Source organism: Bos taurus, chromosome 19 (assembly GCF_002263795.3).
Source record: "Bos taurus isolate L1 Dominette 01449 registration number 42190680 breed Hereford chromosome 19, ARS-UCD2.0, whole genome shotgun sequence".
In the NCBI taxonomy this organism is placed as follows: domain Eukaryota; kingdom Metazoa; phylum Chordata; class Mammalia; order Artiodactyla; family Bovidae; genus Bos; species Bos taurus.
In genome coordinates this window covers 61,326,361-61,346,408 of record NC_037346.1, presented here as the reverse complement: position 1 = coordinate 61,346,408, position 20,048 = coordinate 61,326,361, and the positions used below count along the sequence as shown (strand labels likewise).

At 42.8% G+C, this 20,048-nt stretch overlaps 1 protein-coding gene across 3 annotated transcripts in view; it reads right to left on the bottom strand.

The window, feature by feature from the left end:
* Positions 1 to 2,261: 2,261 nt before the first annotated feature.
* ABCA5 (ATP binding cassette subfamily A member 5) overlaps positions 2,262 to 20,048 on the bottom strand; it is a 62,969-nt gene continuing 45,182 nt past the window's right edge. For 2 of the 3 annotated variants that reach the window (XM_024981098.2, XM_024981099.2), the window contains 18 exons: positions 17,354 to 17,491; positions 15,759 to 15,872; positions 14,179 to 14,349; positions 13,080 to 13,193; positions 12,299 to 12,433; positions 10,834 to 10,908; positions 10,252 to 10,343; positions 9,211 to 9,337; positions 8,777 to 8,894; positions 8,583 to 8,674; positions 6,879 to 7,054; positions 6,417 to 6,492; positions 6,234 to 6,328; positions 5,433 to 5,552; positions 4,704 to 4,853; positions 4,247 to 4,326; positions 3,078 to 3,133; positions 2,262 to 2,572 (listed from right to left, as the gene is read on the bottom strand). In XM_024981098.2, the coding sequence (XP_024836866.1) occupies positions 2,465 to 2,572; positions 3,078 to 3,133; positions 4,247 to 4,326; positions 4,704 to 4,853; positions 5,433 to 5,552; positions 6,234 to 6,328; positions 6,417 to 6,492; positions 6,879 to 7,054; positions 8,583 to 8,674; positions 8,777 to 8,894; positions 9,211 to 9,337; positions 10,252 to 10,343; positions 10,834 to 10,908; positions 12,299 to 12,433; positions 13,080 to 13,193; positions 14,179 to 14,349; positions 15,759 to 15,872; positions 17,354 to 17,491 (2,037 nt within the window). In that variant the 3' untranslated portion in view covers positions 2,262 to 2,464. Of the gene's footprint in view, positions 2,573 to 3,077; positions 3,134 to 4,246; positions 4,327 to 4,703; positions 4,854 to 5,432; positions 5,553 to 6,233; positions 6,329 to 6,416; positions 6,493 to 6,878; positions 7,055 to 8,582; positions 8,675 to 8,772; positions 8,895 to 9,210; positions 9,338 to 10,251; positions 10,344 to 10,833; positions 10,909 to 12,298; positions 12,434 to 13,079; positions 13,194 to 14,178; positions 14,350 to 15,758; positions 15,873 to 17,353; positions 17,492 to 20,048 lie in introns of those variants that run through there. The other variant, XM_059878358.1, reaches the window with a different exon arrangement.

Genomic DNA, 20,048 nt, shown 5'->3' with positions numbered 1-20,048 from the left:
TTCCTAGCTTCTTCCTAATGTATGTATTTATATTTATTTGCATTGATACAAAAAAAAAAAGCTTTGAGGTTATAGTTTAAGACATTTGAACTGTATAGTCAGTAAAGATAAACTCTGTATCTGACTTGCTGTGTCCCCTTATTCCTACTCCACTCACCCTGGTTTTCCTAAGTAGTAGTTAAACCGTACTTCTGACTAGGAAAAATGCTCCTACTGTGAAAAAATGGGAACAGAACATTCCTATGAATAATTCATGACCAAGATGTATCCACTCGAAGTATGTAAATACTTAAAAAAATTTTTTTTTAAATGCTTACAAGAGCACAATAACAGTACAATAATGAACCAGACAGATGCGAATTGTGACCGGTGAGCACAACTGCAAAACTGTATCCCCAAAGAGAAGCCCCGGGTGTTACGTTAACATTAGGCACTAAAAGATACCTCTTTAAATTTACAGCAACCAATTTGCCATGACTTGCTTAGAGAGTACAGTGCGTTGCTTACTAATTCATCTATAAAGGGAAAGGTCTTCCCTCAAATGTTTCTGGACTTGTATTCATCATGCAGTGCTACAGTTTAAAAGTGACAGCTTTTACTAAAGATTCTAAGAGTGAGATTCTCAGGTGAAGAACCAAAGGTTAGTAGCGGGAGGTGAGTGCCGTGGTAACAGGAGGTTAGACCCTAGTGCCAACTGAATCCTACGAGGAGAAATAACTTTGACATGGGTTGCAGATGCCAGCAGAGGCTCTGAGACAGCTCGTTTAGTTAGAAGGAAGACCTAAGACACCAGGCAAGGTCCCTGTACTGTTAGGAATGTGACAGCAACAGCAGAGGATATCGCCAGTCGTGCACTTGTCCTGAGTCTGAAGAAGGTGCACCAGTGTATCCTCAGCTGCACAGCCTGACTCACAGCCGTCTCACCGCATGGCACAGCGAGAAGTTCAGGTTCACCACATGAGTTAGCAGCCTCATCAAAGGGTTCGCATTTTCAGAGAAACTCGGCACCAAACCCTTCTGTTGTGACTGCTGTTCTCTAAGACTCTCTGTCACACAGTATAGTCACACCCCAATATACCTGTTTTCCCGAAGTTGGTAACTCTCATTCATCTGGTTGAGATATAACGTCAACTGGGACTTCCCAGGTGGCACAGTGGTAAAGAACACGCCTGCCAAAGCAGGAGACACAAGAGACACAGGTTTGATCCCTGGGTTGGTTAGATCCCCTGGAGGAGGGCATGGCAACCCACTCCAGCGTCCTTGCCTGGAGAATTCCATGGACAGGGGAGCCTGGCGGGCGACAGTCCAGGGGGTCGCAGAGAGTCAGACACGACCGAGCGACTGAGCTCACAGCACAGTATGCTTTATGTTATATCCCTGCCGTCCACACACGGGGTCTACACAGAAGTATTTGTACGGATACCTTAACCAAAATCTCACTTCAACTCTTGTCACAGAAGGAAACTGGTTTCTTACTAAAGAGAACTGTGTAGAATTTACTTTTCCTTAATTTAATGACCACAAGTTTATCTATGTTCCACCATATTCCAAAGTGAGTCTGAGGTGAGTAACTAAACAAATTCACAGTGATATACTTAACACTCTACAAAGGAGAGATATTCAAATAACAAAGTTCATTTATAGACTAAAATATATTCTTTGTAATGAAGAGGACACAAGATTTCCATTTTCTTTCGGGGTGGAGGAGAAGGTATGGATTAATTCTTGCAGCCCTATAGATGTCTGTCATTCTAGCCCCAAACAACCGAAGGATCAGATTGGTACATGGTAAGAGTCTAGACACAGTCTTCCACAATAACTGAAACATCTCTGAATTCTACCGTAAGCAAAGGAACTGTACCTGAGTTACTTACGTCTACAGTCACCTACCAGAGCAAGGTCTCCTTTCAGTTATCTCAGCGAATGCATCTCGCCCAGTGAACGCCACGGCCTGCAAAGCTCTCTCTGCAAGCAGCCTGTCCAGTGTTTAGCTTTTTAGGAGGCCAACTTCCATTCAGTTTCTCTTAGAAATTAAAAAGGAGAGCGGACTTTCGCTTTATGTCTCTGTTCTACATATTTGTCTTCTTATTTAGATTGGGGCATTACATGCTTATGTAACTAGATGGTATAAACTTACAGATAGCTGCTCAAAATAAAACGATTCTATCACTATGTCTTCAAATCATAAATTCATAAGCACTGCTTCTGAAAAGTGAACAAGGACATAGCTAACTTCACGCACAGACTACAGCACCACACACTGCAGATGCCAACGCGCAGGCTCGCATGGCTGCACGCAAGTTTATTTGAAGAAAAGCAAAACACACAGCTGATGGCATCAAGGGAGTGAGGGAAACCCCAAGTGCTCTCTCGGCTCTTCGACTATTGCTCAAGCAATAAACTGTTAAACCAAAACTAAATCGTAAAAGAAAGAAATGTGGGAAGTGGGGCGAGCAGCATTAATTCAAAACACGACTCTGTCCTCCTGCGTCCTTTCCCACCAGAGTGTGCTGTTGAAGGTGCCACAGCTGTTGTCTTCCTCCTCTTGCTCTTTCGTGAGTTCCACAAAAACCTACGTGGAAATAAATGAGTACAGTATTCTGCACTGCAATTATCCTAGGAACATTTTAACTACATCAGCAGTGGCATGAGGATGTACCTAAATACACGAACCACTCAAGTATCAAGAGATACACTTAATATTATTTAAACAGAATGATCCCCACTAATCCTATATACTGATGAATGTCATTTTAGAGGATTAATACATCATTTTTTTTTTGACTGATAAAGTAGCACTGTGGTAAAGGATAATTTATAAATATTTAGGCAATGTAATTTCAGATGTGCCAATATGAATGCCATCCATCATGACTCATTTTCTTGAAACTAAAAAAAAAAGAGCTATTCGAAACAAACAGATGGAGAACCTCAAGTTTAAAATTCACACAGTTGAGGAACACTCCACAGTAACCGGTCTCTGGCTCACAATCTCCTTCCCTCTCCATAACAAACCTAAACACTTAGATATTGCACTCTTTCTTCTACAGAACTTTTAACAGTTAACTTTGGGGTACCTGTTCCAACGTTGCTTGAGAAAAGCTGTACTCTTCAATAGCGAATGTATGTTTAGCTGTGAAAACACAAAAAGTAGTATTTCACTTAATAATATTTTTGAATAATCAAATGGCAATACCTACTGAGTGGCTAACCACTTGTGCTTTTTTCATCTCTCTGATTGGCCCACTCAGCTTCAGGCTGTCAGTGACGTCACCCCCTACCTGCCTCCCCTCCCCCGCCTGCGGCCGCCCCACAGCCCTGGGCGCGGGCTCACGGGCCGCCCCACAGCCCTGGGCACGGACTCACGGCCGCGTCCCGCTGCCCCTTCTCCCAGCAGCTCCTCGCCCCCTCCTCCGCTTCTGCCGCGTTACTCCTTTTGGTTCATGCTTCTGTTGATCCCTGCTCTCTATCTCCCACCCCCACAATTCCAGCACAGTCTGTCCTGGACTTCTGCAACTAGATTCCGGATATCAGTCCTGTGTCCATATACTTCTTTACATGTATTTTAGATCCTTCTGCAATCTAATCCAATATCAAAGTTCTGGTTTTCTATTCACTCCCTTAATTCTCCCGCATTACTTCTAATGTCCCCTTTAATCATAAAGCAAGCACCAGGAGACATAGGCTGCTTCATGTTTTTCAGATGCTTTTTTATAAAGTGACCTGGACCTGAACACATGCCCGTCCAGAAGATGCCTCTCTCTGCTGGTGAGGTGTCTGCATCCCACCGAACATTTATTTTTAAAATGCTGACATCCCACAAACGTCTCTGCAGGTCAGTTCCGGAAGGCCCACCCTTCTGCACCATGAACTCTCCTCTCCTTTCTCCTGCTGCCCCTGGGTCTTGCTCCCATGGCTCCTTCCATGGCCTAATACAAAGTGAGGACTCAGGAAATCCAATGCTCTGGCTTCTGGACTGAACTAGTGGGGGCTAATTAAACTCAACTTTCTTAGACGCAACGTAAAGGCTGGGGTGACGTCCTCTCAAGAGGGTGAAAGGCTTACATGACAACACAGCTCATCGACAAAATCCCAGGCTGTATTTTCCTATAGCTTAGATTCAATTAACAGAAGGTCATCTTAGTGTAGTTTCTGCAGTAAACTGAGACCCAACTTCTAAACTTTTTCATAAAATTCCCTCATAATTTGAAAGCCACCTCACAGTGTTTTTCAAATTATTACTCACCTTCTTCCAGCTTAGAAAAAGACTGTGAAAGGGACTGAACGTCTTCCTTAGGAATTTTATAAGCCAGAATAGTAGAAAAACTGAAAGCAAAGATGAAGGAAAATTCAAAAGTGATTACTAACTGTGTGTTCCGCATCCAAAATTCAATACTGTAAAACTTCAAAATAAAACTCCCATAATTTGACACTAATTTACATAAAAATCATTTGAAATCTTAAAATATTTCCACGCACAATAAAATAACCCTTTCCTTACTACCAAATAAAAGCTGTCAAATCTTTAAATACTATCACATATCGAAAGATCTAACACTAAAAATAAGTTAAATGTGAAGCCATTCATCAAACTACATTAGTCCAATAATTACAGCATTTTTCCCCCCAATCCTTAACACAGTAACCGATTTTCATGATTACTATTCGACAGAGAAATGCAACTACATTTTTAAAAATGTTACCTTTCCTGACGGCTTGCGTTTGGGAAAATACACTGAACTTCTCTTTGAAGACGGTCTACTTCCAGGTCTTCTATCCAGTCCTTTAATTTGATTTCCAAAAAGTATCCTTTTCCATATTTACTCTTCAGATGCTGGACTGTCCCAATACACCTGTAGTAAATTTTAAAAGAACGTATAGATAAGAAAGAAGCCGATAGTTTCAAAGGTAATTTCTCACTTCAGGATAATTGAGGACTTCCGTGGTGGCCCAGTGCTTCTTCTGCCAGTCACCGCCGGGGACATGAGCTCAGTCCCTGGTCTTGTTCCAACCAAGCCCGTGGCCACAGCCAGCCCGTGTGCCTCCACCAGAGAAGCCACCGCAGGGAGAAGCCCACACCCGCCGTCGAGAGTACCTCCTCGTCACAACTAGAGGAAGCCTGCTCACAGCAACAGATCCAGCGCAACCAAAATAAAGTTCATTATAGAGAAAAGAATAGATGAGTAAAGTTCTTATGCTGGAGTCCTTGGCCAATTTATGTAAAAGTTGCAAAGGTAAGAGAGAACAGGGAGTCTGCACCGGCAGAACAGCTGGCCAATATTTGGGAGAAGTAACACATTTCCAAGAAATTCTATGGAAAGCTGATTAAACAAGGAAGCATGTCTCAACACTTAAACTGATACGGATCATGCGACGTCTCTGAAATGACGCCGCCACAGCCCACACCCCGCCTCCCACTGGCCGACGCCCACCTCAGCCGCCCGGACACCATGATGGCCACACGGTCGCAGACGGCCTCCGCCTCCTCCATGTAGTGAGTGGTCAGAATAGCGGCCCGCTTCCTGTTTTTGAATGCGGTTCTAATCGCTCTCCTACAAAATACAAATGAAACGAACAGAAGGGAAGATGGCACATGAATGTTAACGAAAACACCCAAGTTTTTAAAAATCCAGCTCTTGGGGTCACAGATTTACCAAATATCAACTGCTATACTTATTATACTCTGCCCAGCTATGATTCCTCTATCCTAACTAATTTACCTTATTTCTGAAAGCCTGTCAAGTGGAAAGAAAAGCTCATGATTTCAAGTGTCCCTATGGGTTGAAAGTGTGTTAACCAACCAGTTATATAAACTGAAGAACCTTCATGTTAGAACATAAACAGCCACAGAATCACAGGGAAATCTTAACATGTGTCTGACCCAAACCTCACATTTCACAGACTTGGAAACCTAGGCTCAAACAGTCTGTCAGCTCTTAGCAGAGTTTCAGTGCACATAACGTACATTCTAGACAGTAGCCTATGAAATGCTCACTTACGTATGTTACTCTGGACGAGAAGAAAACCATGTAAAAACTATTCAGACACCAGTACTCTCATTTTGGTCCCAGAATACACAATGTGTTGTTAACAACTTCATGAAAATATGATTAAGTTTAAGGGGATCTCTAGAAACCCTTAATCACAATTTTTCCTTCCGTGCAGGACTTTGAATGAGTATGTACCCGTAACTGACAGGAACCCGAGTGACAGCGTCCCCGCCTCACACTCACCACATGTGCTGCTTGGCTTTGGGATCCATGCCTGTGGACGGCTCATCCAGCAGCGTGACCGGGGGGTTCCCCAGCATGCTCAGGGCGAAACACAGCTGGGGGACGACAAACACGGGGGGCTGTAAGACACTCGCCGGCACGGTGCCGGGCGCGGGGCTGCATGCGCGCGGTCTGCAAACGCACCTTGCGCCTGATTCCTGCAGGAAGTTTCTTCACTGTTTTCTGCAGGTGTTCTTTTAGATCAAGTGCATTTGTTATTCTGCAAAAGAGATGGCATGAAATGAGCATGCCACAATACCCACAGATACAATTAATAATACAGACTGTGGTCCCTGAGGCTGTTTTTTCTTCCTAAAACAGATAAGTTGGTGGAAGCTCACTTCAAATAAATCAACATCATGACTAAAAGTTTCGCTTTAAATTAAAATACGTTTCATGGCAATTCATAAGTACATTTATTCTGTATTCAGAAATGTAAGTGTTTTCATTTTCATAGCTGTCATAAGTTGGTAAAAGAATATATGGAAAAGTAATGATCTTTTTCCATGAAAAACTATGATCCAGGGAAATGCCTGTTGTGAAATTTTGAAACTGTGTGTCATGACCTTCCGCAGGTGACAGGGGGTGCTGAAGGCGGGGCCTTACCGATCTGTGACCTCCTGCACATCACTGGCTCTCATCCCTTTCACAGCTCCATAGATCTGGAGGTGCTCCTGCAGGGTGATGTCTCGCCACAGGGGGTTGATCTGGGGACAGTAGCCCATACACCTCACGGAGTCGTCGTCTTCAGCTGGGTGTGGAGAGTAGTCTCCTAGGAAGACCTGCAGAAAGACAAACCAAGTGCAAGGACCGCTTCTGGTTCACCCAACGTCAAAAAGGAAGTGGCCGGTGGATTGATTCAGACTCCTTCCCGGAGTCAGGATAACGCCAGGTCAGACTCTCTCTCCTTTCTGAGGAAGATGGGACCTACACTGCTGAGCTGGAGGTGAGTGACCTGGTCAGAAACGGGGACCAGGGATGCAGGGCTTGGTGTGTGGGGGGAGGAGGCGCAGATTTAACCACGAGATCAGGGGCTAGTTTTGTGTGTTCATTTACTTATATATTTATTTCCGGCTGTGCTGGGTCTGTGTTGCTGCAACGGCCTTTGTCCAGGGGCGGCGAGCAGGTTTCTCCCACGGTGGCCTCTCTTGCTGTGGGGCACCAGCTCGAGGGCACATGGGCTCAGTAACGCGGCTCCCAGGCCCTCGAGCACACGCTCAGAGAAGGTGCACGAGCTTAGTTGCTCGGCGGCATGTGGGGTCTTCCCAGATCAGGGATCAAACCTGGGTCTCCTGCATTGACAGGTGGATTCTTTACCACTGAGCCAGCAGGGAAACCCTGAAAGGTGCTGTTTGGGCCAAGGAAATAAGTGAACTTGATCACCTATTTTTCTATGGGATAAGGAATGGCCAACATAAGCGACACCCAAGGCAACAGAGTCAGGTGTGCTGGGTGTTTTCTGGGAAAGCAGTGAGCCAGAGCCGCTGGCGAGGAGGAAGCGGGAGGTGGGATCAGGGCAGTCGTGCAAAGTTCACGCAGACAGCTCAGGAGGCGTGCCCGTCACCAAAGGCTGGCTGAGGGCAGGCTCAGCTCCGCTCCTCCACTTCCTGAGGTCAACACAGGGGTGGCTGTTAAAGTCAGGGGACGAGTCACCTGCACTTGTAGTCACCACAAAACAGGAACACTGTATACACACGTGCTCTGCATGTCCGCACGGAAAGTTCACTATGCACAGTATTCTCACAAAGAGAGCATAATTTGATCAAGCTCTCCTAAAAAATTAACACCAAAACCATAAAATGTGAGCACTGAAATCCCATTTGTCACTGTCATATTGTTAGTCTGTCACTAAGTCATGCCTGTTTCTTTTCGACTCCATGGACTGCAGCACGCCAGGCTCCTCTGTCCTTTACCATCTCCCAGAGTTTGCTCAGATTCACGTCCATTGAGTTGGTGATGCTATCTAACTACCTCATCCTCTGTCATCCCCTTCTCCTCTTGCCCTCAACCTTTCCCGACATCAGGGTCTTTTCCAATGAGTTGGCTCTTCTGATCAAGTGGCCAAAGTACTGGAGCTTCAGCTTCAGCACCAGTCCTTCCAATGAATATTCAGGACTGATTTCCTTTAGGATGGACTGGTTGGGTCTCCTTGCTGTTCAAGGGACTCTCAAGAGTCTTTTCCAGCACCAATTCGAAAGCATCAATTCTTCCATGCTCAGCGTTTTTTATAGTCCCAACTCTCACAGCCATACATGACTACTGGGAAAAAACACAAACTATATTCAATATAGGCCACACCCTAGACCATACCTGGCCTGAAGTTGGCTCAATGTCACCAACCAGGATATTAATAATCGTGCTTTTGCCTGCGCCATTTGGACCCAACAGTCCCAAGATCTCTCCTGAGGGAATGAGAAGAAAAGTCATCAAATGCAAATCAAACTGAAAAATGAGAATTACTCTTCTGCGACAGTTATTTAAGAAAAAAATAATTAAATACCAGCCTTTTTTCACACAGAAGGAGACATATTTATTTGCCACTTTCTTTACTTTTCTTGTAGGAAGAAAATCTTTCTTGTCTTCATATTCTTTATGCAGATTATTGACCATAATGGCTGGTTTCTAATAAGGAAAATAGGATTTTAAAAGAGAGTTATAAATCAAATATCTATCACTAAATGAAAGGCAGTATACACTTCATGTCCATGTCATAAGAACTGTATTTCCTAATGAGGGGTACTATACAAATAAATATCCCATTTATGGCTGAAGTAATGGCTTACTCCAAAGTAAGTGGACAAAAATAGTTTTTCAAAGACAGGACTTTTTCCAGATTGATTCATATGAAAGAGGACTGTTTTTCCAGGTTAATTCCTGTGTGCGAGGAGCTGACCATTGCTGACCACTGCAGACAACCCAGCACTAAAGACTAACTCACCTCCTCGCAACACTGACAGCTCATCAGCTCTTTGACCTTCAGCCTTTCAGCTTTGACATCTTCATCTTCATCCTCATTGTTGGGTGGTTCTGAAAACTTTCTGTGTTTGGACTTTGTCGAAAGAGTCCTAAAAGTATAACAGATTTTCAGGTAATACTAAGAAATTCAAGCACTAAGCACAGAAAAGACCAGGAAAAAAAAACCCAACACATCGACATGAGCTCTGATGTTAGAGAGAGCTCTGTTAACCAGGTAAGGAAACTGGAGTGGATTGCCATCTCCTCCTCCAGTGGATCTTCCCGACCCAGGGATCAAACCTGCATCTTGTTTCTCCTGCATTCTATACCGCTGAGCCTCCTGGGAAGCCTCTACAAGGTAGCATCACTTGGCAAAAACAAACAAACAGGTAGTGAGGTCCTGCCACCAGCTTCAGCATGGGTGAGCTTTCAGGACATTATGCTAAGTACAAGAAGCCAGACAAGAAAAGGTCACGTCTTGTGTAACTCCACTTATGTGACTGTGAAATTGGCAGATGTACAGACAGGAAGCAGATTAGTGCTTATAGAGGGCTGAGGGGAAGCTGAGGGGGGGAAAGGAAGTGACTCCTAACCTGTACGAGGTTTCTTTTTGGGTGGGGGTGATGGAAATGAGAAAGTGAAGTGAAAGTCACTCAGTTGTGTCTGACTCTTTGTGACCCCATGGACTATACAGTCCATGGAATTCTCCAGGCCAGAATACTGGAGTGGGTAGCCTTTCCCTTCTCCAGGGGATCTTTCCAACCCAGGGATCAAACCCAGGTCTCTCTCACATTGCAGGCAGATTCTTTACTAGCTGAGCCACAAGGGAAGGCCAAGAAAACTGGAATGAGTAGCCTATCCCTTCTCCAGTGGATCTTCCCAACCCAGGAATTGAAGCAGGGTCTCCTGCATTGCAGGTGGATTTTTTACCAACTGAGCTATCAGGGAATTAGATGACAGTGTGGTTGAACAGCTCTGTCAATATACTAAAAAAAAAAAAAAAAAAAGAAAATTAAAAACTGACCTGAAAAAGGGATCCTTCCTTAATGATCTGCCACCATATTTTTTCTCGTAGTACTGCAGGAGAAAAACCCACAGCACACAGTGCAGGTATGGCTGAAAGAAAAACAGCTCATGACTGGACAATTGTTGGTTATTTTTTCTCCTGCCTGTACCAACAAAACCAAAAACCACTATCAATACATCAGGTTCCTTACCATCACTGAGAACATTCATCATCTTTTTTTTGCATGTCATACAGTGAGGCAGAGATGAACGTGAAAGCAAACCAAGGCAGACCTTTAGTAACGATTTCTGTGTAGTTTTCTACTGGAAAGTTCATTGTCTGTCAGCTTCGTAAATTATAGAATTTTTCTAAAAAAGCTGTTTTTTGCTTCTATGGAAGCCAGATTTATTGTTAAATAGAATTAGTGGCATGTCAAAAAGCCCAGTGTATTAAAGTGGGTGTGTGCAACATGCAAAGCACACATTAGGCAGCAGAACTCACACGCCTGACTCCCCACATGCCTTGTTTCTATGCAGCGGGATAACAGCTGAACAGAGGGTTAGGACCTCTTGACCAAACTATGGTCAAGTGACTTCTTACCGATATAACAGCCACCAGAAGGCTATCCCACGGGTCGTAGGTGTCCTCATTTCTCTGAAGATTCTTCCAAGTAATCTGAGACAAGAATGTTTGGAAATTTGTATGCAGCTGTAACACTGTGATGCAATGCGATCTGGTGTCTGTCCACAGTCCCTGGCACAAAACTTCTAAAGCCCTTGGGGTTTCCCAAGTGACAGGTGAGGAGAACCAGCCCCTTCCTACTCGCGGAGTCTCTGCTCCTGATGGGACCTCTGGGGACGCAGGCTGACCACCAGAGGAGCCAGCCAGACCCGGGAGCTGGCACTGCCGGTCCGGGCCACGGCCCCGGAGGGGAGGAGGGCCTGGAGACTCATCACCGCCTCCTCGCCAAGGGACGGAGCCGCCGGTTTCTGACCCGGGGCTCAGGGAGCACCCCAGGCGGGGGGCAGCTCACCGCCGACGGCAAGGGGCAAGAGCCCTGCCTGCGGCCCTCGGTCCCTGGGGTCTACTGCAGGTCCACTGTGACACTCTGGGACGGGAATCCAGGGCTCCCCTGAGTTCTGGGAGCCGCTGGGGCAAATCACCGAACCTCCAAGAAGGGGGTCCAAGTCAGACAGAAGGTGGGTGACGGGGGCACCCACAACCTGCGTCTGGAGTCTGAGGTGGGGGGCAGCCTGCAGGATTGACCCCTCGACCCCCCGAGTCTGCACTAACTCTGCTCAGGGTCAGAACGGCAGCACGTGAGGGAAAAGCCCACATGTTTGGTGTTAGAAGCATTGTGAGTAGAGGAGACCATTTTCTTTGCTGCAATGTGTAGAAATAGTTGGATTAAAATTTTTTAAAAATGTATTTAATAGCAAACATGTCTCCTCCATAAACTAGCTAGCTATTCATATTAATGGCCATGTTTTGTAGTTAGATTAAAATCTTCCCCACCCCAAAATATGCCTGTCAGGGCAGGTATAAATTAAACCTATAAACTGAAGCTAAAAAAGGGGAGGGGAGGAAAGTAGATACATGGGCAGAATTAATCAGCAATCATCCTAAACTAAGAACTCATCACTTAATTTTTTTCTAATCACATAGCAATTGTATTCAATTAACTAGACTTAATAAAATTTTTATATATTTTTCCTCAAGAAAAATTCTCTCTCATCCTTTTAATACAATGTTTAATTTTTGAAAAACTCCCCCCAGACAAATACTGACTGCAGTCAGATCATCATTCTAATTTAGGTACATTGTTTTGGGGCATAAAAGATGTCATAATGAATACAATCCTTCTCCTTTGAGAACTGACAGCTTAAATATATGCCTGAAAAGATTTCAGTCATTTTAAACTGCTGCATTAATAACACTTTAATCAAGTAGTAGCAGCTAACTTGATTTTTTTATTATTATTTCAGTACAAGAATTAAGATCCCAAAGATTTAGGCAGTATTTATTTATGCTTTTCTAAAAATATTCAAACATCTAAGAGACCTACCTTTATGAAACCAATCAGGCAACCAAGAAGCGGATAGATTGGAACAGTAATGCAAAAGATATAATGAAGAATAATTGTAGCTGTGTTTCCCATGAAGTAAGTTATTTCAGTGACTGCAATGCACGCCAATGCTGTCTAGAGAGAATGACGAGAGAACAGGTGAACAGGTGTTTAGAAATTTCATACAAACTTCCTGTGTGCCTCACCATTAACTGAGCCTTTACTGCTCAAATAAAACAAGGAACCATAGTAGATGCTTAGCCAGGAAGCACCAGTTAGCTGATACCAGCTGTTTGTGGCTGGCACCTTGGCATTTGGTTGCTGTTGTTCAATTGCTGAGTCTGTCTGTGTAAGTCTATACTGTTGACTCTCTGCAAGCCCCATGGACTGCAGTTCCTCCACTATCTCCCGGAGTTTGCTCAGATTCATGGCCATTGAGTCGGTGATGCTATCTAACCATCTCATCCTCTGTCATCCCCTTCTCCTTTTGCCTTCAATCTTTCCCAGCATCAGCGTCTTTTCTAATGAGTCGGCTCTTCACATCGGGTGACCCTGGGCATGCTAGGTGCGGAATGCAACAAAATACCATCCTGTCTTGGAATGGATGGGGCTGAAAACAAGCAGATACACAGACAGACATTGCCAGCCAGCTATCTAAGTTCTGTGCTTAGAAAAGACACAGCAACCTTTATGAGTGTAACCACAAAAAGGAAAAGAGCTTGTGACTCTCAAATTGTGTGCTATGGAAAGCTGAGACAAAATAGTATAAAATGTGACTTACCACAGAATAGATAAATGACCAAAATTCTTTGGTATTTGCAATTTTTTTAAAGGTGAAAGACGTAATGTAGGTAAACAGAACAACGGATGGAACATAACCGATAAGGCAAAAAACCTGGAAACAGAAATTTGTATTTTTATTTAAAAGTGAGCAGCTAACCATACATATGATGTAAAATACCAGTCACATTAAAATATCAAGGAATAATTATTTTTCAAGTTTTACTGCTCTACAAATCGCTCCAAAAACTGAAATTGTGGTAACCTAAGGTGTTATCATCCACCCATCCACATTTCTCCTCAATCAATAAACCTCATGTTTTCAACTGTTCACACAACCTTGAGTAAGTCATTTAAAACGAAATACTATTTGTAGTTCTTTTTTATGCCAAGTAAAATACTATTTCATCATTTTATTACCAAAAAAAACACAAGCATAATGAGTTACAATTAATCTCAAATAAACTATTAGCTTCTACTTTAATGTACAGCACTTAATGCATTTTATAAATTTGTAAGAAAAACATTTATTAATTTATAAGGTAGAAATTAACATGCAAGGTCAGTATGCTCCCTGGTTAAAGCTGCATGTTTATTTTCAGCAAATCTAACTGACCAACCTCTGTCTTCCCTTTTTCCTAACATAATTCACAGGAAATTACCTAGTATCAGTCACTCACTGACATACAAATATGAATCCAAGTCATTCTCCTCCTTAGTATTTTAAGCCATATTTTAAACTATGGAATAAAAGAGCTTCCTCTTCGTGAAATTATTCTCAGGCACAGAGACAAAGGAGATATTTAGAGAAAACCTGTTTACGTGTTCCTGACGACGCACCAGCAGGCCCTCTACATGAAGGGCCACCTCAGCTCCGAGGAAGTATTGTATGATGGTGAAAGAGTTGTTCTTAGAGCCACTTAGGGCAATACGACCTGCACTCGTTATAGGTACCATATACAATAATTAAACAGACACTGGTTCTGTTTTCTGGAACATCATAATTACTTAATCAGACAACTGTCACATCTATAAACATTTAGCTTTTCAAGATAACATTTTATTTATAGATAGCATGAGCACAACTGATGTTAACTTACCACAGAAAGGAACTTGACAGCATAAAAATATAATCCATAATGAAATGCAAACAAACTGGCTATCATCAAAGTAAGGACCACAAAAAATAAGGGGATGTCAACAATAGCCTGTCCGAGCCAATATGCAGAAGGCAGGAGACCTGAGAGCTTAAGCTGAGTATAAGCTTTGATCTAAAAAAAAAAAAGGAAAAATTGATTATAATTTGAAACATACTACAAACAAAAATCTCTAGCAAATGATTGCAGAACTCCTAATTTTACATCAACAAGAAGGGTCACATTGCATCAGTAGGTAATAAAAGCCCTCTGACAGCTAAATATAAATTCCATTTAGCCTTTAATCTGGTTCATTGTTTCTGAGGCATAACAGTCTCAGCAGCATTTTTCAGCATCAGAACGCAGCAGTGCCGCTAAGAAACGAAGCTAAAATAAAATAAAAGGGCCGTGGGAGTCACAGTGGCGCAAACAGCGAGCTGCCGAAATGAGACTTCTGAAATTCTGTGAAACAGAAAAAGCATGTTTAGGAAACACAATGCTTACTTTTAAACATTGACCTTTCATGAAAACACTAATAAATGGCCAAGTATCATCAGACTTACACACAGCTTTCAGCTTAAGTGTGAAACTTGTACTTGGACGCATCTGAAACCTCTTACGCGTTCGTGTGTAGAACATGAGTGTCAACTGTGATTATTACCACGAGGGAACACCATTTTCACCTGTGTGAACAGCTGACAGTGTAAACAATCATTGTTTTCCTAACATTCTCACTACATAATTTTGAAATTTTAAGATCTTCCATAAATGCAAATACCTAACAACCCTGTTCAGGTGATTTTTGTCATCTATAAAAACATCTACTCATAATAAAAAAAATCTACTCCTAGTAATTCAATGTCTGATAGGAAAGAGCTGGCCACAGAGGACGAAAGAGGGATATAAACATTCGTTAAGAAGAAGAAATGATTTTCTGGGCTATAAATATTAGTTAAGAAGAAGAAATGATTTTATAAGTGGACAATATTAGTGTTCAATGAACACAAGGACAAAAATATTAATTCCAATATACATATAAAAACATAAAGCACGTCAAATACAATCATTTTTTGAAAATTCATGTCCCTCATATGCTGCTGGTGGGAGTGTAAGAGGCTTTTATCCACCCTGAAAAACAGATCAACGATGTCTTATAGAACTAAACGTGCAATCACCATGTGACACGCAAGTGTGCTCACAGGCGTTCACGCCAGAGAAAAGAAAACACGTCCACCCAGGAACCTGCAGCAAACGTCCAGAGCAGCTTAATTCATAACAGTCAGAGCTGAAACAGTGCAGATCCGCACCCCGGAACACTTTTAAAGTGCACGACAAGCACGCAAACAGTAAGTGACAGTTGTTACTCTCACTGTGATAAACGTATTTATGCTCCATTTACTTACTCTCAAAATAACAGCTGCACATAAGTCTTGCACTCACACAGAAAAGCTCAGTTTCTTGTCTGAGAATTCTTTTTTTTTTTTTTTTTGGTCTGAGAATTCTTAGCAGTCAATTGCACCTGTGATTTTTAACTGAGTCATTACCTTGTGATTCTCTGCATTTTCCATGGCGAAGTAAGGAGGCATTGCGGTAACAATAACCCCAAGTAAAGCTGCTTGGAAGTACAGCTCGATTTTGAAAACGATGTCTGTGATTTCCTGAAAGACAACCTCAGAGTGAGAAACAGAATGGAGGACCACTTTATATCAAGTTACTAAATACTTTCCAAGAGCCCATCAGAACTGAAGAAACACATCAGGGTACCAGCCCTGGACAAGGTCTCTGTGAAGAGACAGGTGCAGAGTAGTTACCATGCAGTGGCTACAGTGCCAACTTCAGTGCAGTCGCTCAGTCGGGTCCGACTCTTTGCGACCCCATGAACCGCAGCACACCAGGCCTCCCTGTCCATCACCAACTCCCAGAGTTTACCCAAACTCATGTCCATCGAGTCGGTGATGCCATCCAACCATCTCATCCTGTGTTTTCCCTTCTCCTCCTGCCCTCAATCTTTCCCAGCATCAGGATCTTTTCAAATCAGTCAGCTCTTCGCATGAGGTGGCCAAAGTATTGGACTTTCAGGTTCAGCAGCAGTCCTTCCAATGAACACCCAGGACTGATCTCCTTTAGGGTGGGCTGGTTGGATCTCCTTGCAGTCCAAGGGACTCTCAAGAGTCTTCTCCAACACCACAGTTCAAAAGCATCAATTCTTCAGCGCTTGCTTTCTTTATACTCCAACTCTCACATCCATACATGACCACTGGAAGAACCATAGCCTTGACTAGATGGATCTTTGTTGGTAAAGTAATGTCTCTGCTTTTTAATATGCTGTCTAGGTTGGTCATAACTTTCCTTCCAAGGAATAAGCGTCTTTTAATTTCATGGCTGCAGTCACCATCTGCAGTGACTTGGGAGCCCCCCAAAATAAAGTCAGCCACTGTTTCTACTGTTTCCCCATCTATTTCCCATGAAGTGATGGGACCGGATGCCATGATCTTAATTTTCTGAATGTTGAGCTTTAAGCCAAGTTTTCACTCTGCTCTTTCACTTTCATCACCAACTTGGTGCTGATTAAATAGCTGTGTGATCCTGGGAAAATTATTGTACTTCTGTGTTCTTATAGATGTATACAGGATAATATAGCATATTAATTAACATTCACCATTTATTTAAAAATAATACTGCACGTGAAGTGCAGTTAACCTGTGCCCGAGTGGTTCTAGCAATGAATGTGACTCTCACAAAGTCTTCACTGATGCCTGGACTATAAGCCAGCAGGCATCTTGGAGACTCCTCTTTTCTACTAGGAAAGTCACGCCCAAGCTCAGTCACCGGTGGAGCCAGGAGCTTCATATTCCCAGCAGGGTGGATTGTGGCTCCCTCAGGCCCATGGGTCCAGGCACAGACGGCAGATGCTTCAGACAACCTGGTAACCAGCTGGTGCCCCAAACAAACTGCTCAGAACCACGCTCAGCAAAGCCGGTCCTGCAGCAGACCCCAGACCCGGGATGTGAACCACCCCCAACTCAGGTTTTAAGAAGAGTAGACATCACAAGATGAACGTCTACAGGTTTCATTTGTTATTATCACTGGTTATTTCACACACACACACACACACACACACTCTTACACGTTTGCTCACCTGAAAGAATGGGGTATTCCAGACCTGGATGCTTTCAGTGACGTTTGAATGGTAAAGATAGTAGTTACTAATGATATTCATCAACACGGGTAAAGAGTAAACCATAGAGCTGTTGAAAACAGCAGTAAAAACATAGTCCTACGATTCAAAAAAAGAGAGTTATTATACATAGCATATATGTAAATGGATATATGATTGCTGTGTACGCAGCATATGAATATGATTGCTTTTCTCACCAACTAAGTTAAAGAAGACTCTACACATGGACATCACCAGATGGTCAACACTGAAATCAGATTGACTATATTCTTTGCAGCCAAAGATGGAGAAGCTGTATACAGTCAGCAAAAACAAGACCAGGAGCTGACTATGGCTCAGATCATGAACTCCTTATTGCCAAATTCAGACTTAAATTGAAGAAAGGAGGGATAACCACTAGACCATTCAGGTATGACCTAAATCAAATCCCTTATGATTATACAGTGGAAGTGAGAAATAGACTTAAGGGACTAGATCTGATAGATAGAGTGCCTGATAAACTATGGATGGAGGTTCGTGACATTGTACAGGAGACAGGGATCAAGACCATCCCCATGGAAAAGAAATGCAAAAGAGCAAAATGGCTGTCTGAGGAGGCTTTACAAATAGCTGAGAAAAGAAGAGAAGCGAAAAGCAAAGGAGAAAACGAAAGATATAAGCATCTGAATGCAGAGTTCCAAAGAATAGCAAGAAGAGATAAGAAAGCCTTCCTCAGCAATCAATGCCAAGAAACAGAGGAAAACAACAGAATGGGAAAGACTAGAGATCTCTTCAAGAAAATTAGAGATACCAAGGAAACATTTCATGCAAAGATGGGCTCGATAAAAGACAGAAATGGTATGAACCGAACAGAAGCATAAGATATTAAGAAGAGGTGGCATACACAGAAGAACTATACAAAAAAGATCTTCACGACCCAGATAATCACGATGTTATGATCACTCACCTAGAGCCAGACATCCTGGAATGTGAAGTCAAGTGGGCCTTAGAAAGCATCACTACAAACAAAGCTAGTGGAGGTGATGGAATTCCAGTTGAGCTATTTCAAATCCTAAAAGATGATGCTGTGAAAGTGCTGCACTCAATATGCCAGCACATTTGGAAAACTCAGCAGTGGCCACAGGACTGGCAAAGGTCAGTTTTCATTCCAATCCCAAAGAAAGGCAGTGCCAAAGAATGCTCAAACTGCCACACAATTGCACTCATCTCACACACTAGTAAAGTAATGCTCAAAATTCTCCAAGCCAGGCTTCAACAATCTGTGAACCGTGAACTTCCACATGTTCAAGCTGGTTTTAGAAAAGGCAGAGGAACGAGAGATCACATTGCCAACATCTGCTGGGTCATTGAAAAAGCAAGAGAGTTCCAGAAAAACATCTATTTCTGTTTTATTGACTATGCCAAAACCTTTGACTGTGTGGATCACAATAAACTGTGGGAAATTCTGAAAGAGATGGGAATACCAGACCACCTGACCTGCCTCTTGATAAACTTATATGCAGGTCAGGAAGCAACAGTTCAAACTGGACATGGAACACCAGACTGGTTCCAAATAGGAAAAGGAGTACATCAAGGCTGTATACTGTCACCCTGCTTATTTAACTTCTATGCAGAGTACATCATGAGAAACGCTGGGCTGGAAGAAGCACAAGCTGGAATCAAGATTGCTGGGAGAAATATCAATAACCTCAGATATGCAGATGACACCACCCTTATGGCAGAAAGTGAAGAGGAACTAAAGAGCCTCTTGATTAAAGTGAAATAGGAGAGTGAAAAGGTTGGCTTAAAGCTCAACATTCAGAAAACTAAGATCATGGCATCTGGTCCCATCACTTCATGGGAAATAGATGGGGAAACAGTGGAAACAGTGTCAGACTTTATTTTTCTGGGCTCCAAAATCACTACAGATGGTGACTGCAGCCATGAAATTAAAAGACGCTTACTCCTTGGAAGGAAAGTTATGACCAACCTAGATAGCATATTCAAAAGCAGAGACATTACTTTGTCAACAAAGGTCCATCTAGGCAAGGCTGTGGTTTTTCCAGTAGTCATGTATGGATGTGAGAATTGGACTGTGAAGAAAGCTGAGTGCTGAAGAATTGATGCTTTTGAACTGTGGTGTTGGAGAAGACTCTTGAGAGTCCCTTGGACTGCAAGGAGATCCAACCAGTCAATTCTAGAGATCAGCCCTGGGTGTTCTTTGGAAGGAATGATGCTGAAGCTGAAACTCCAGTACTTTGGCCACCCATGCAAAGAGTTGACTCACTGGAAAAGACTGATGCTGGGAGGGGCTTGGGGCAGGAGGAGAAGGGGACAACAGAGGATGAGATGGCTGGATGGCATCACCGACTCGATGGACGTGAGTTTGAGTGAACTCCGGGAGTTGGTGATGGACAGGGAGGCCTGGCATGCTGCAATTCATGGGGTCGCAAAGAGTCGGACACAACTGAGCGACTGAACTGAAGTTAATTCTCACTAACTATATTTAAAACTGATGCAACATATCATAGAAATAATACTTAATGATAGATAAAAATAATCTAGTTTGGAATCTAGATATTCTGATATTTTAAGCAAAAAAAAAATGATAAATATAATTGTATTCCTCATAGCTTTATATATTGGTTTTCCATCATGGCATAAAATATATTACAAG